This window comes from Drosophila arizonae, chromosome 3, assembly GCF_054131065.1.
Source record: "Drosophila arizonae isolate 15081-1271.41 chromosome 3, UAZ_ARI_1.0, whole genome shotgun sequence".
Taxonomy (NCBI): Eukaryota; Metazoa; Arthropoda; class Insecta; order Diptera; family Drosophilidae; genus Drosophila; species Drosophila arizonae.
In genome coordinates, this window is record NC_142923.1 from 13390035 (window position 1) to 13404948 (window position 14914).

The 14914-nt window shown below is 38.2% G+C and overlaps 1 protein-coding gene across 1 annotated transcript in view; it reads right to left on the bottom strand.

The window, feature by feature from the left end:
- Positions 1–14914, bottom strand: part of Tmtc1 (Transmembrane O-mannosyltransferase targeting cadherins 1) — a 57356-nt gene that overhangs the window by 32420 nt on the left and 10022 nt on the right. Inside the window, exon 2 of the mRNA XM_089463588.1 lies at positions 14521–14889. Within this exon, the coding sequence (XP_089319714.1) occupies positions 14521–14597 (77 nt within the window). The 5' untranslated portion in view covers positions 14598–14889. The remainder of the gene's footprint in view (positions 1–14520; positions 14890–14914) is intronic.

A 14914-nucleotide genomic window follows, 5' to 3' on the forward strand; every position in this document is an offset into this window, starting at 1 on the left:
GAAAGTACGAATTATTGAATTGGAAGAGCATGACTAAGAATTACCCTAAATTCAAAATATTTTTTTTTTTTTTTATTTAAAGATTTACAAAGAAAGAAAGAAATTCCCTTTCAGCCAATTGCCAAGGGTAAAGGGCTTTTTTTGTATCGATAGTAACATATCGATCGGGCAATCGTGCTGGGAAGTGTGATCCCCATTACAAATATCTAGCATCGCATTAGCTGACATAGAATTTTCTTTAATTTTAGCTTTATATTTACTTCACAAGCACTTGAAGTAGCTAAGAAAAATTCTTGTTTTTAATGAATTCGTTACATTTTTTTTTATGGAAATATTTGCGCTCAAAGCAAATTAACTATGAAATCTGCTCATTTAAATTGCAAGCACTGGAATGTAGAGCTTCAAATGCAAAATATAATTAATATTACTTTGGAGTGTGGGTGCGCTGAAGTGACCATGCCTTATTCTTCTTTTTGTTGCATTTGTTGTTGTTGTTGTTGTTGCTGTTGGTTGGCTGAGGATTCCTGCAGCTGCTTTCTTGGTATTGGAAAGGGGCACACATTTGCGTGTGTGTGTGTGTGCATTTTCATAATTTCTGCACAACAAAAAGCGAAGCCCACGACAATAGCGCAAAAGGGACGAAACGAACGCAGCAAATTCCAAAGCTCTGGAATTTATGCAGCAAATATTAACTTACCACACAGACGCATACACACACACACACACATAAATTGTGCTCAAAATTTCTCATGCAATTCATGTAAAAGGCAGCACAGAGAACGAGAGCGAGATAGAAAGAGAGAGAGAGGCACAAGAAGTGCGGAACAGAGTGGCCACGGTGAGAGAGGAGGGGAGGGGGAAGGTCGCAACAGCCGCTGCCCAATTTGTGCCTGGGCCAGCAAGAACTGACAACAAAACTCATTAGCAGAAGCGGCGACCGTGACCGAGACGGCAAGTATGCCGTTAGAATTGTGGGCATGGGCGTGCAGCTGTCTGCTGGGAATTGAAGGGGGTGGGTGGGCGACAGGGCGGTAGAGTGCTGCTGCTGGTCAACCGAAGCCAAAACGCAGCATGCACTTCCGTTTCAGAAAGTTTTCGCTATTTTATTCATATTTTTACTGGGCCGCTGCTGCACTTCATCTCTCCGCGGCGGTCTTAGTTGGCGAAATTGTGTGCAACCACGAAAATCTAATAAGCGCGCAAATTTGTTGACATTGCGCAAATGTTTTTTACGAGCAGCGCTCGCCGGTCCAGCAGCCTAAGACGAAAAAACTTAGTAGCCCGCTCTCGCTCCCCCTCCTGCTGCCAATGTACCCCCCTCGTTTCATGATGTTCCTCTCGGTCACTGGCTACCGCAAATGTCCATTAAAGAAGTCGAAAGTCGCACTTAAAGCTCAACGGATGAAGCGAAGTGCAATGACAAAGAGCAAACGAGGCCGAGGATGGCGACAAAGTGCAAATGTGCGCGAGAGCAGGACAGAGCTAGTGAGCGAACTTGACGTTTTTGACTCTGCTAAGTCGCGCGCGATGTTGCGTTAACTTTTTTCTTTTCTTTTGCACTCTGCAGACACAAAGAAGGCGAAAGAAGTGAACGAAAGCTCCCATCACAGTCTGTCAGGTAGCACAACAAAGACGGCGTCGGAGCGGTGCTGCCAGACCGTCAGCTGATATGTCAGCGGGTAGCCACTGTCGAGACAAGACAATTTCATTAACCGCGGCGGCCAGCAAGCACGTTAAGTCGAACGAGCAGACTTGGCTTTGAGTCTTTATCAGCCGAATGCCTGCATGCATGCATACGCATATACATACAAACATACACATACACACATGCATGCATACATATGTATAAATGCATATTGGATGCTGCATAATGGACGCGTAAAGTTTTTTAATTATTTTTGTGGTCTTAAATTGCATTCCTCATGAATCTGTGCAGCGAAAGGACGAAGGACACGATGTCCGTGTGAGAAGTACGACCACAAAAGCGCCGACTTTATCAGCGCCAGGCAATTGTCATCTGAGCTGGGTGGCTCGACAGAGAGAGACAGAGAGAGAGAGAGAGAGAGAAAGAAAGAGAGAGAGAGAGCAGAGCAATGCAGCGCATTCATATAAGCAAAAGTGCAATAACATGTTATTTTATTTAAAGTTTTCTCTTATTTTTACCTACTCCACTTTTCGCTTTTGCCCTTTCATGTTACCCGTTAACAGCAATCGGCTTTAAAGCATTCCAGCCTTATTACGCAATTACAAGTGGATTGACACACAGAGCAATTCGCTTTGCCATTGCATTCTCTCTTCCTGATTTGATTGAGGCAAATATACGAATAATTGAAATTACATACGACCACTCGTTCCACTAGGCAAAAAATCATGGGTAATTGGTATGTATACCATTTGGAAAATATAAATGTACTTCGATTGCAATTGAGGCTTACGCATATGAATATTGATAAATGTCAAGGGGAAATCCATTAAAGTTCGTTTTTAACTTTAACTCTTAAGTATAATATATATACATATATAAGTATATAAGTAACTTTAACTCTTAAGTATAAAGATAAATTTTGGTGGGAGTGGGAGACTGCGAGATACTCTGAGAAATTTATGGAATTCGCAGATTTTGTGGTGAGTTGGCAGAGCTTTAGCTGTGGTGAAATATACATATATGATTGATTCGACATTCATTTCCGTTTGGCTATCTACCTCGTATGTATGTATATATGCATATAGAATATATATACATTACTTGCTGCACGAGCTGATGAAGTACTTAACTTATTGCCAACTTTTTCCACTGAATCAAAAACCAATTGCAACTCTTTTAATTAAATATTTATTATGTAATTAGCCTCGCACAGAGTATAAAGTTTTGCAGGCGTTCCACTTGCAAATCAATTAGCTGATATGTTTGCCTACAGCAGAAAAAATAAGAGTGGAAAATGTATAAAGAAAAGCTAGTGGAAAATTTTTGCCGCCGCCTGTCAAAAGTCGTTGCAAGCCCCAAAAAACTTTGCCCGTTCATGCATTTTATTTAACACTCGACCAAAGGCAAACGGCAAACGCCCTCCAAACATGGCAAGTGAAGTTGTTACGAAAGCTCACATCAATTTCAGCCAAAAAAGTGGGTTAGGGATGCCAAGCATGCACATATGTATACAAATATATATATGTATATATATATCTATGTATTATATATATATATATAAACTACCAACACGATTTCAATTTGCCTCGTTGATAAACGGCTAAGGAATTAATTCAGCCGGCTCATACAAAATGCCTCACATATTTTTTTATTATACTCATTCACGAAAGTGAATCAGTATATTGGTTTTGTGCAATGTCCGTCTTGCTGTCCGTCCGTCTGTCCGTCTGTCCGTCTGTCCGTCCGTCCGTCTGTCCGTCTGTCCGTCTGTCCGTATGAACGCAATCTATTTCGGCGCTATTGAAGCTAGAGACTTGAAATTTGGAACACATACTCGTGTATATCTCCGATTTATAAAGTGTTAAAATTTTCCCGATCCGCCCACTAGGGGCGTGGCAAATCGGAAAATGCATTTTCCGATATACCAGAAATCATGTTTGTTGAAGAGCTAGAAAGCTGAAACTTGGTATGTAGGTCCGCGTTGACCACCCAAGATCACGAGCTATGGCGGATATATCTACGCCCATTGGGGGCGTGGCAAATCGGATAAAACTGTATCTCCTAAAGTTGTAAACCTAGAATGCTGAAATTTTGCACGTCAGCTAATGGTATGATTCTATAAAGTCTGAAGATAAATTATAAGTCTACGCCCGTTGGGGGCGTGGCAAATCGGACCTGAAGATATAGTGATTTTTTAAATTCTCCTATATTTTGGACACTATTGATGGCAGAGACCTCAAATTTTGTATATATACTCGGACTGATCACCCAAGACCAAAAAGTTTTGTCAGATATATGTCCGCCCACAGGGGGCGTGGCAAACCGCAAAAGTTTATATCTCCTAAAGTATAATAGCTAGAAGCTTCAAATTTGGATAGTTGAGTTACTGGTAGCCTCCTCTATCGATTCCCCAAAAATAATTTTTACGCCTCTTTAGGGGCGTGGCATATCGAAAAATACCCTTTAATTTTCACATTTTTTTAGGGTAAGCATTCAAACTTTGCAGTTAGGGTAACGTTATCTCTTTCTAAAAACTGACCAAAAATGAGGTCTCTACGCCCAGTTGGGGCGTGGCAAATCGGAAAAACCTGTATATTCTACAGTATTAGAACGAAACTTAACTACTAAATTGTTGATGGGATGTGAATGAGTATTCCGCAGTCGGTAACGCCCGACTGCAACGTTCTTACTTGTTTTTATCTGTATTTGAGGTAAAAATATTTTCACTTTTTAGCTCTGATTTCACACACACACTCATATGCTCACATACATGCCCACATACGTGTATATTTATGTATGCAAAAACAAAGTTGACTTTCTTTTGACTGTGCCTGGCACCGTCGTCTTCGTCCTCGTCTTCGTCGTCTGCGCTGGCCACGCCCCCGCCTCAGTCATGTGACTTAACTGCACTAAATAGTTTCTCACGTGACTCTTGCACATAAAAAATGGCTTTATTGCTGCACACGTATTCATTAATGGCAGCAATGAACTCACATGTGAATCGAGTGGGTCGAGCTGGGCCAGCTTCAAGAATGCCAGCGCGGGTTGCAGCGTGAGCTAAAGGGTTCTCCTAGGCACCCACAAATACACACACACACACACACATACATACACATAAACTGTATTGTTTGTTGCAACTATATTGTTGCTTGGCTGCACACAGAAAATGGTTGCAAGTCGTCTGCACAGGAAGTGCATATTAATTGTGAAAATTTGTACAGCTATTTCTTCGAAATTTGTTGTTGTTGTTGTTGTTGTGTCAGGTAGCGACTGGCTTACCTGGTGTAAATCCATGGCTCGACTTGGCTGCAGTGCCAAAAAGTGGAGCATGATTGCAGCACTTGAGCAGCTAGTCAGAGTTTAATTTTTGGACTTAGCCAGGATATACATGTATACCAAGAAGTTTCCTTCCAGCAGCAGCAACAGCAAGTTTAAGGGGTATTAAATAATCGCAGTACCATTAAGTCAGACAGTTAAACACAAGTTTTGCTTTTGATATTATGCTTGTATGTTTGATCGGTGCAGAACGTGCCGCAGATTGAAAACAGTTACAAGTTTTTAGATTGATGTAATGGAATATAAGCAGGGAGATGAATAGATGCACTACGAATATTTTAAAATTGGGAAATGTTTATCTAATATTTTGGGCTTATAAACTTTTCATTGCTGCCAGAAACTTGCAATTGTTTATAACTTGGCAGCTATTCCTGTTAGGGCTGGGGCTATTCCTATTAGGCTAACTAAGCCTGCTTTATAAGTGAACAACAGTTTGTGTTTACTATGAATATTCGATGTAGTTAGCACGTTAAATTTGAAAATATATCATAGCTGTCGATTGGCAGAGTCGAGGTCCATCGAATGTTTCATTCAATTTGCGATATGGTAAAAATGTTGCCTTGGCCTTCCTTCCGCTTCCTGCTGGGGATTGAAACTGCAATAGTTCAACGGTTTAATGGCCTTTCGTTTAGACCACATTTCAAATGCGGTTATGCTTTTCTTGAATTGCCAAGCCGCAGAGCAGAGCTCGGACTAAGCCATATGGACAACTGCCATGCACACTAGAGCAATGTGGAGCAGAAGTTCAAGAGCAGCATTCGGCAGCATCCAGCATCGATTTTTGTTGTTGAATAAAAATGTAAGCATTTTGTTGTTTGGCTATAAAATTAAAAACCAACACTCGCATAGAGATTGTGAGTATATACATGTATGTATGTAGGTATGTATAGTGTATATGCTTACACATCTCGGGCAATTGAGAGTGGCAATGGCTGAGGGCCTGTGTGGATTTTGGATCTGCAGCGGCATCATCCATCGTCGTGGCTGCTGCAATTTGTTTGAACAACAATTTTTACAAATGAATGCATTCGTGTTGTGTTCGTTTTAATTTTAATTTTCATTTTCATTTTCTATTTCCATTTTGATTTTCATTTTCCATTTAACGGCCAACAACAAAAGCCAACACAATTGTTAGTTAATTAATGGCAAGTGTTTGGGCAGCAGGGCGCAACGCAACAACGTCTACATCAGATTCAATGTTGATTTTCAAGTCGGTTGCAACCAAGCAACAATGACAACAACAACAACAACGCCGGCCAACAGCATGCAACAACAATGCGCTCAATTGGCTCAAAATGAGTTTTTATGGGATTTGCATACTCTGAATAGGGAAATAAGTGCAAACAATAGCAAAAGCAACTCAAGCCAACTCGTCTGCAGTTTGTTTTTTCTCCAGCTTCGTCTGCTACTGCTTCGTTTTCTTCTTCGTTCTCTTCTTCTTCTGCTTCTACTACTCATGCCCAGGCATTTTCATGAAATTCTCTCATATTGTTTTGCCATTTTGTTGCCTTACAATTTGCATTTGCATAATTCTCATTTTTATGATACGTGGCTCATTTTTTCTGTTTTTCTTAATTGTTTCTTGTTTGGCAAATTATGAAAAAAACGCAAGCCTAAAGAGCTCATAACAAATTGCAGGCCCGTGAAACACTCAGAAAAAAAGAGACTTTATCCAGTGAGTAATACTCTGTAACGGACGCATTGGCTTGAAAGAAGTTCATTAAGTTTAGAGAAATTTTAATATTATTTTAAAAAATTTGTATTATTTTGTTATTATTATTATTATTATTATTATTATTATTATTATTATTATTATTATTATTATTACTATTATTATTATTATTATTATTATTATTATTATTATTATTAAATAACTAAACTGTATAGATGAAATTTGAATATTTATTTATTATATTATTAAATTTGTTCTTAATTTTCCTATACTTGCTTATTTAAAAAAAAAATGTTTTTATTTGATAAAAATTTGTTCTTATTATATTTTTGTAATTTATTATTATTATTTTTATTATATATTCAACTATACATTTTTTGAAATATTTATTTGTTTATTTTTATTTTTTAAATTTTATTTTTTTATTTATTTATTTATTTTTTTTTTTTTATTATTATTTAGAAGCATTATTTGTCAATTTTTTTTTTCTAAATAAAACACATTTTTCGTAACAAATTATACGTTTTATTCCATAGTTCGTTGCTATTGCTTAAGCCTGTGATTAATTCTAAAAAAGTAATGGGCATTCCGCAGCTTTTATCGCGTCATATCAAGCATAAAGAGTGGCTTTAGTGTTGTACTCAATGATATGCTCATATAGTTCTTAATGCTCTTACCAGGCATTATAGCTATAGATATTATAAAACAGCGCACAGCTAAACGGAGCACCACAAAACATTTAATGCGCACAATTACTTTGCATATTACGGCGTATGTGAGTGTCCGGCGCAGATTTGTGTGTGTTTTGCTGTGGAGTGTGTAGCAGGAGTTGAGACAGGAGTTGTAGAGGCAGTTGTAGCTGGAGTTGGCTGCAGCTGAAATTGCCTGGCTTTTATGGCTGCCGCGCTGGCCAGGCCGACTTCTTTTACATAATAAAAGCGTAAACACGTTTTCACTATTGGCCAACCAAACAGCGCCGCCCATTATTTTTTGGAGCCGACATCGGTTCTGGCCTTAAAGTGCGCCTCTAAGTGGCCAAAGGGTAGGGGAGTGGTTCCATATACATAGTCCAACGCGTGGCTCTTGCGAATAAAATAGGCTTTTTGGGTAGTTTTATGAATTGTTTCAATGCTCATTTACCGGTTGGCCTAATGGGTGCATTGCCTTCGCATTCTGGCCAATAGATTTACTCTAGGCAGTGGACACGAATGTTATTAAAGGCCCCACAAAGTGCATAGGGTCTTGCTGCTTTTATGGCATTACAATTGTTATGGCACCATTCTATGAAAACATATGCTCAGCCTAATGCTTTTGGGGTTTGGTAGTGGGAAGAAGGCTTATGAGAAATAGACATCTGGAGCAACGAAATTATTTTATATACAAAGCTCAATTTAGTAAGCTGTAGTTTATTATGAAACGTTAATTAATTTTCGCTTAAAGATTTTTTCATTTATGATTGACTTTATATGTTATTATGTTTTATTATACTTAATTTAGTACACGTCTTTTCATAAATTATTTACAATTTTCTTATCCTCATAATCTGAATTCTAAAAGCAATTTCGTTTTGTAGCTTGCATTTAACTTTTACGACTTATCCATGATCTCTGAGTTGATTTTGCATTTCAATTGAAACTTTCTTGCTCGATTTCCATTTACCTACATTTTTTTCATAAATTGTAAAGTTCAGTTGCTTAGTTTGGCAAGTGCACATATCTTAGTGTTAGCCCGTTTCCGGAAACTAACTGAAAATGCACATTTAGCGCGTAGGTCGGTGCAGGAATGAAACGCTTCTACTTGCCTTTGAATACACTTGTTAGGGTTGTCACTTTTCAAAAAAAATATCATATTACATGTTGTATTTTCGTTAAATAAAAGTATACATTATTCACTTCCCTATTCATATTTATATATTATATTTAATATTATTATTATCTATACATCTATAATATCTATAAATTAATTTTTTATATATAATATATTTTATTTATAAATTTTTTTTTCCAATACTAAAATACTAAAATTTTTCAGCAAGAGTATTTATTGGGATCTGTGATAGCAGATATTCGCTTTATATCTTATTCTTTATCCTCAACCACTTCACAGTGCAATATACACGCATTTTTCTGCATTGCCACTTAGCTGTGTGTGTTAGAGTATACATAGTTATACGCGCATACACACACACTCGCAGACACACTCACATAAGCTTCACCCACTTCAACACCCACGCACTATACCAGACGAAGCAGATTACTAAAGTCGCAGCTAACATATTTTTGCACACTGAGCGCTAGAAAAAAACGAACAGGAAACGCAAGTGAAGAAATTGCAAAAAAAAAGCAAAATATAAGAAAGCGAAAAGCAATGTGGCAAACGGAAGATGAGATACTCTAGAATACGAATTATGTGGATTGTATATATGGAAGTAAATGAAATAGATAGATGATAGACTTTATATAACTAAAGACAGGGTTGAAGAAACCGTGTAAAAATCGATTGATTTTGGTTCGAGGTGGACATTTCTTTGAAAAATAGAAATGACTAGAATAAAAATTTCAGCATCGAAACCAGAGTATATGATAATTTTTCAGTCAGCTTATTTTATTTACTCATGTAATGAGCTTGAATGATAGCTTTAAAAAATTCTTTACTTCCGCCATAACTCAAAGAGTTCCCTTTGCCTATCAATTCAATCGAGTATAAAACTCATATACCCCATATCTGAGAGTATCATATATATGTATATGTATATACAAATATATATATAACTGTTGCAAGTGCGCTAAAGTTTCATGCTTCATTGGATGCCGACGCCAGCCAGGCCCGCTGTGTGGTTGGTGCTGCAGCTACGTTTGCTTCGCAGTCGCGTCTGCTTCAAGAACAATCAAATTTGCAGCCAGCTGAATTCCTGCTGTTGCCCCTGGGCATAATATTCTCCGATGTGAAGTTCTCCTTTCCCACCTCGCAGTTGTTGTTGTTGTTGCACATGCAATGGGCTGGGGCAGCACTTTCATAATCGAAACGCCAGCTAACCAGACCCGATAGTCGAACTGAGCTACTGCCTGGCTGGCGGGGGATCCTGTTTTCCTCCTCTTCCCTTCATGTTAAAGCCATAACGGCACACTTGAAATTTAAAAGGCTCCAGGACCCCATTCATTGTCTGGCAGGCACTCAGCCACACATATGCTTAGCGCTTACGGCTGGGAATATGTCCCCCACTCTCTCCGCCTCTCTCTCTCTCTCTCTTTCTCTCTCTCCCCGTGCTGTCGTTGTCTCTGTGCTCGTCTCTATCTGCGGGCTTAGTTTTGACTTAAACGTTGCCTTCTTTGTTAGCGTCGTGTGGGGTTTCCTTGGCTTTTTTCCTTTGCTTCTTTCACTTTTTTATTTGCATATTTTAATGCAAATTGTGCAGAATTAATTTAGTGCTGTTTAGTCTGCTGTCTCTGTGGCCCGTTGCCGCTTCCCCCCTCCCTCCATCCATCCATCCATACAATCTCCCAGGCAGCAAACCAAAATGTTTAGCCACAATTTTTGGCTGTTCGTGTCGAGTGGGCGGTTTCGTTTCATATGTAAATGTTTCGAGTTTCAACTTTTATTTCCTTCAAGTTCGTCGCTTTTCCTTATTGTTTATGCTTAAATTGTGCTTCAAGGCGCATTGAAGTGTGGCCTAGTTTTATGCCAGGGGCTGGCCGAGGGACCAAGGGGCAAAGGGGGCCAAGAGGTCGAGGGTAAAATATATTTTATGAGCTATATTATGTAAACTGAATTTAGTTTCTGGCATTTGCTCTATGTCTCCATTCAGCCAGTTTGTTGCTGAATTATTCGACAAGGCGCATTCAACTGGCACCACAATTTGCTAAGGGTTTTTCTTTTTTGATATGTGAGCTGGAACGGGTTAACAACAAAGGGATATGTAGAGTGTGTGGAGCCACATATTAGGTTTATTTTGTATGGTTTAAGGGTTTTCTATTAATTTTATAAGCTTTACGCAATCCAATGAAAGCTTAAACACAGCTAATTTTAAATCTTATTTCCAGATTCATATGGAATATAACCCACATATATAAGGTGCCTCTTTGGTTCAAATTTGGACTTTCTCTACAATGTTAACAACTATTTAGTTTTAATACGATATGTATTTTTACAGCTTACAATGTTTCACTTGCAATTATTTGTTTAAATCGCTTAGACTTTGTTTTCTTGGCTCAGTGCATCGAGTGCTGGCTACTTGGCTATTTGGCTTGGCTCAAACTGAAAGAAATATTGGACAGAATTGCATGGAAAAATTTCACTCACGTACAAAGGAAATTAAATGAAATGAATTTCTGAGCCGTCCCTCAGTTGCTGCTCCTAGTTATCTACATAGCTCGCGCGTTTGTCTTTTCTCTTTTTTTTTCGCTTACACGCAGTCGTCGCCGCGGCAGCTGCAACTCGGCAGCGTGCGCGAAATTTATGCTGATCATTCATAATGTCAGATGCGAGTGAACAGCGCAGCGGGCAGAGGTGGCGCGGAGAAAGGTAAGGCCGAGCAGGCTCAGGAGCTCTAGCGACCGGAAACAGCCAAAATGAATGTGCATAAAGTGGGTCAGATCAAGCAACACATGAGAGCTTTCAGTTTAAGTTAAAGCTAGAATGGAATGCGCTGTGCGGGAGCAATAAAAATATATCTTTCAAAATTATTGAGAAAATTTAGATTCACTTTTTAAATAAAAAACTATTTTTATCAAGCGAAATCGATAGATATTATATTTATTCTTTTTTGTTGAATACAACATTTCAAATGATTGTTTAAATTACAAAAAAAAAAAAAAAAAAAAAAATTCTAAAATGTCCCTAAAAAAATAAAAATCAAAAATTACAATGTTAACAAATTTTGAACTTTTGATGTGATTACTTGAATGCAAATTAGTTAAAATTATTTAATACAAAAATATAAAAAAATGTTTAATTTTATTATGTTTAATCTTTGTTTTAATTTTCAATAGAACTATTTATAAAGATGCTGGAACTTATTTCGCGCTCATATTGTAAGGCAATTGTTTATTCATATATGCAACAAAAAAATCTCTATAAATATCTACTCCAATTTATGTGTATGTAAAACCAGTTGGTAGATGAAATAAATAAATGGAGGGTTTGCTGGAAAGGTAAATGAAGCAATGGAAGAAAGAAATCAACAACGCAACACAAAAGTCGTGCACAATAAGAAAAGGAAAATCAATTTCCGCTTTCAAAATAATTCCAAAGCCATACAAAGCTGTATGAACCGAGCGCCAAGACGGGGCTGAACTGAGCTCAGCTCTGCTCAGCTTGAACAATGGGCGCGAGCGGCGACGGAGAGCAGACTCAAAATCGAGGTGGAGATTGAAGATAATGGCAGGGGATGGCAGTTGGTTGGTGGGAGAGGGCTGAAGAGGGGTCTGAGAAAAAGTTGCCATTATCCTGTGCGCCAGCGAGAGATAAGATATTTGCACAAGAATGGCATTCAGTTGATAAAATCCGATTTGAAAATGAGCGAATGCCTGGCAATGAGCAAGGCACGCGGCAGCGTCGCCCCTATCGAACGGCGGATGGCGGCAAAAGCTGTAGCAAAACAAAGTAAGACACAGATACAGAAAGAAAGAGAGAGAGAGAGGGAGAGAGAGAGGATGGCTGTGTGGGAGTATTAAAGGAGTCTGGCCCCGTCGCTGGCAAGGATAACAATTTTATAAATAAATATTTGTGCGCCCTGCAAAGTTGCCTTCGCTCCTTTGCGTTTCGCTTTTGAACTCAACTATCTGGCGATAAATCATTTGAAGTTGTCGTTCCCTGCAATTGGCCCGGTGACAATCTTTGTACTAAAAAAAAAAAAAAAAGGAAAAAACTGAAGAAGGAAAGACCTGGCAAGGGAAAAAGAAAAGCCAAAAGAATAAAAAAAGTGAAAAACAAAAACTCAAGGACACAATCACAATCACCAGCAACTACAGCTGCTGCTGCTGCTGCTTTTTACGCACTTTCGCCCGTAAATCTACGCCGGGCAGTAGTCGAGCGAAAACCGGAAGCGTGTCTCCGTCTGATAGTCCAACGACTTCCGCTGCTGCCGTTTAATGCTTTTTAATGAGTTGCTTCTCCTGCCGCCTCGACTGCCTAGCAGAGGGCAGAGGGCAGCGGGCAGCGGGCAGCGGGCAGCGGGCAGCGGGCAGCGACGACATGCGAACTTAATCGATTTCATTGATGACAGCTTTTCGCATGTGTAAGCCCAAAAATTCCAATCGGCAATCGGAAAATCATTCAGTTATGTTTGAAGCACTTTAAAGGATCCTAGGAAGTCAGTTTATTAGTTTCATTTAAAAGTATTTCTTGAAATTTATTATAATATAATTGAATTTCTATTTAGCTGTTGCTACTTATTTGAAGCTTCCATATATGCCAATCTGCTGAGCCCCATCGAGCTTGTTTAAAAACATCGATAGCTATTATTATTATTTATTATTATTAATGATTAATAATGGTATAAAAACTCAATTTTAATTTAATTTTATATCTCATTCATCTCTGAAGCAATAGTTTATTTTTTTTTTATTTTTTTTTATTTTTTTTTTTAAATACAAATTTTTGCTTTAGTTGTAATTTAGTTTCTCATCTATACTGTTGTTAACTATTATTATGTATTAAATAATGTATTATATCTTAATATCGTATATTTTATTAATTGTGATTTTATTATTATATTAGTTTTATATCTATTTTTTGCTGATTTTAAAGAGTTAGTTTCTAAGCTAAAGCCCAGTTGAAATTGACTTTTGGAACAGTCACAAATGTATTCTATTTTTTTTTTTTTTTTTTTTTTTTTTTTTTTTTTTTTTTAATGCGTCTGAGCCGATTGATGATTTTTGTAATCGCCTTTGCCTTTGCTTCGATTTTTCTCTTCTATTTTTGTTTTTTTGTTTGATGTGTCTTGGAGCATTGTGTCCAAATCGGTTTTGGACGACAGTTTAGAATTCGATTGGTTGGCCTGATTACTTATGCCGGTCAGGTAAATCTTGTAGAAATTGCTCCAACTCTCTAAATTTGCTGCTCTCACTATCTCACTCCCTCGCTTATTCTGTTTGTATCTCTCACTCTCTCTCTCTCTCTTTATCTCTCTCTCTCTCTCTCTTTCTCCCTCTCTTTCTGTGCTCTCAGCTGCATTTCGTTTTTGTCAATGTTGATTGAGTCGATTTGTTGCTGGCGTCGCTTTAAAGTACTTGAATGGAACTTTAATTTGTTTTTTCCTTTGGTCAGATTTGTCTGTCTTTTGGTCAGAGCGAGAGAGTGAGAGAGAGAGATTGAGAGTACCAATGCGGGCGGAGTTCTTGAGCCCGCGGCGCTTGGCTTTCTGCGTGCTGTGCATTGATAAATGAGCGCGCTGCAAAGGTCGCTGCCAGGGTCGCGGCTTCTTATTCTTTCTCGTTTTTGGGCTCCCCTCTACATTTTATTATTTGTTTATGCGCTGACTGTCCGCTGCTTTGGTCTATTGAAAACTCCCCCCTCTTTCTGTCTCTCTCTCTCTCTCTCTCTCTCTGCTGGCCATACCCGGAAGATAAACAAGTAGCCGCAAATGGCGGGTCCAAAGTCGATGGCTGCTAACAAATTGTGGGCAATATTTTTGTTTCATCATCAGTGTCCTTGTCGTGCGGCTGCTGCTGCTGCTTGGGGCCGTTAGCAACTTTATTGCATTATTGAAAAACTTGTCCAAATATTTTGAATGTGTAGAAAAGCTTTTTGCTCTTATTAAATTTACAGCCGGCTCTCACGTCGCACTTTATTTAATTGTATCAAAATATATACATATATACATATACAGAGCTCTCAAAATGTTCGAGAATTGTAAGATGTGGCTTACCTTAGTTGTTGGCTGCTGTAACTGCAGTTGGGGCAGCTCTGCTCACTTTTCGGCTTCGTCCAATTTGTTGTTGGCATTTTTACACATGATTTTATTAATACATTTTCCCTCAGCTTTCACATGGTAATGAAAACTTTATGATTTTACAGGCAAGCAAAATAAATATACAATTTTATTTGATATAATTCTGTTTTTGTTTCTGCACTTTACAAAGTAGCAAATCAATTTTAATCAAGCGAATTCTTTTGAGGTTTAATTAAATTTCACTTTATATAATTCTCGATAGTTTCGTATTTTAATTTCCCTCATCTCCCTTTGTGTGTGTGTGTGTGTGTGTGTGAAGGCTCCTTTTAATCAAATATTTATGCGCTGAAAAGAAAAATTAAATATTTGC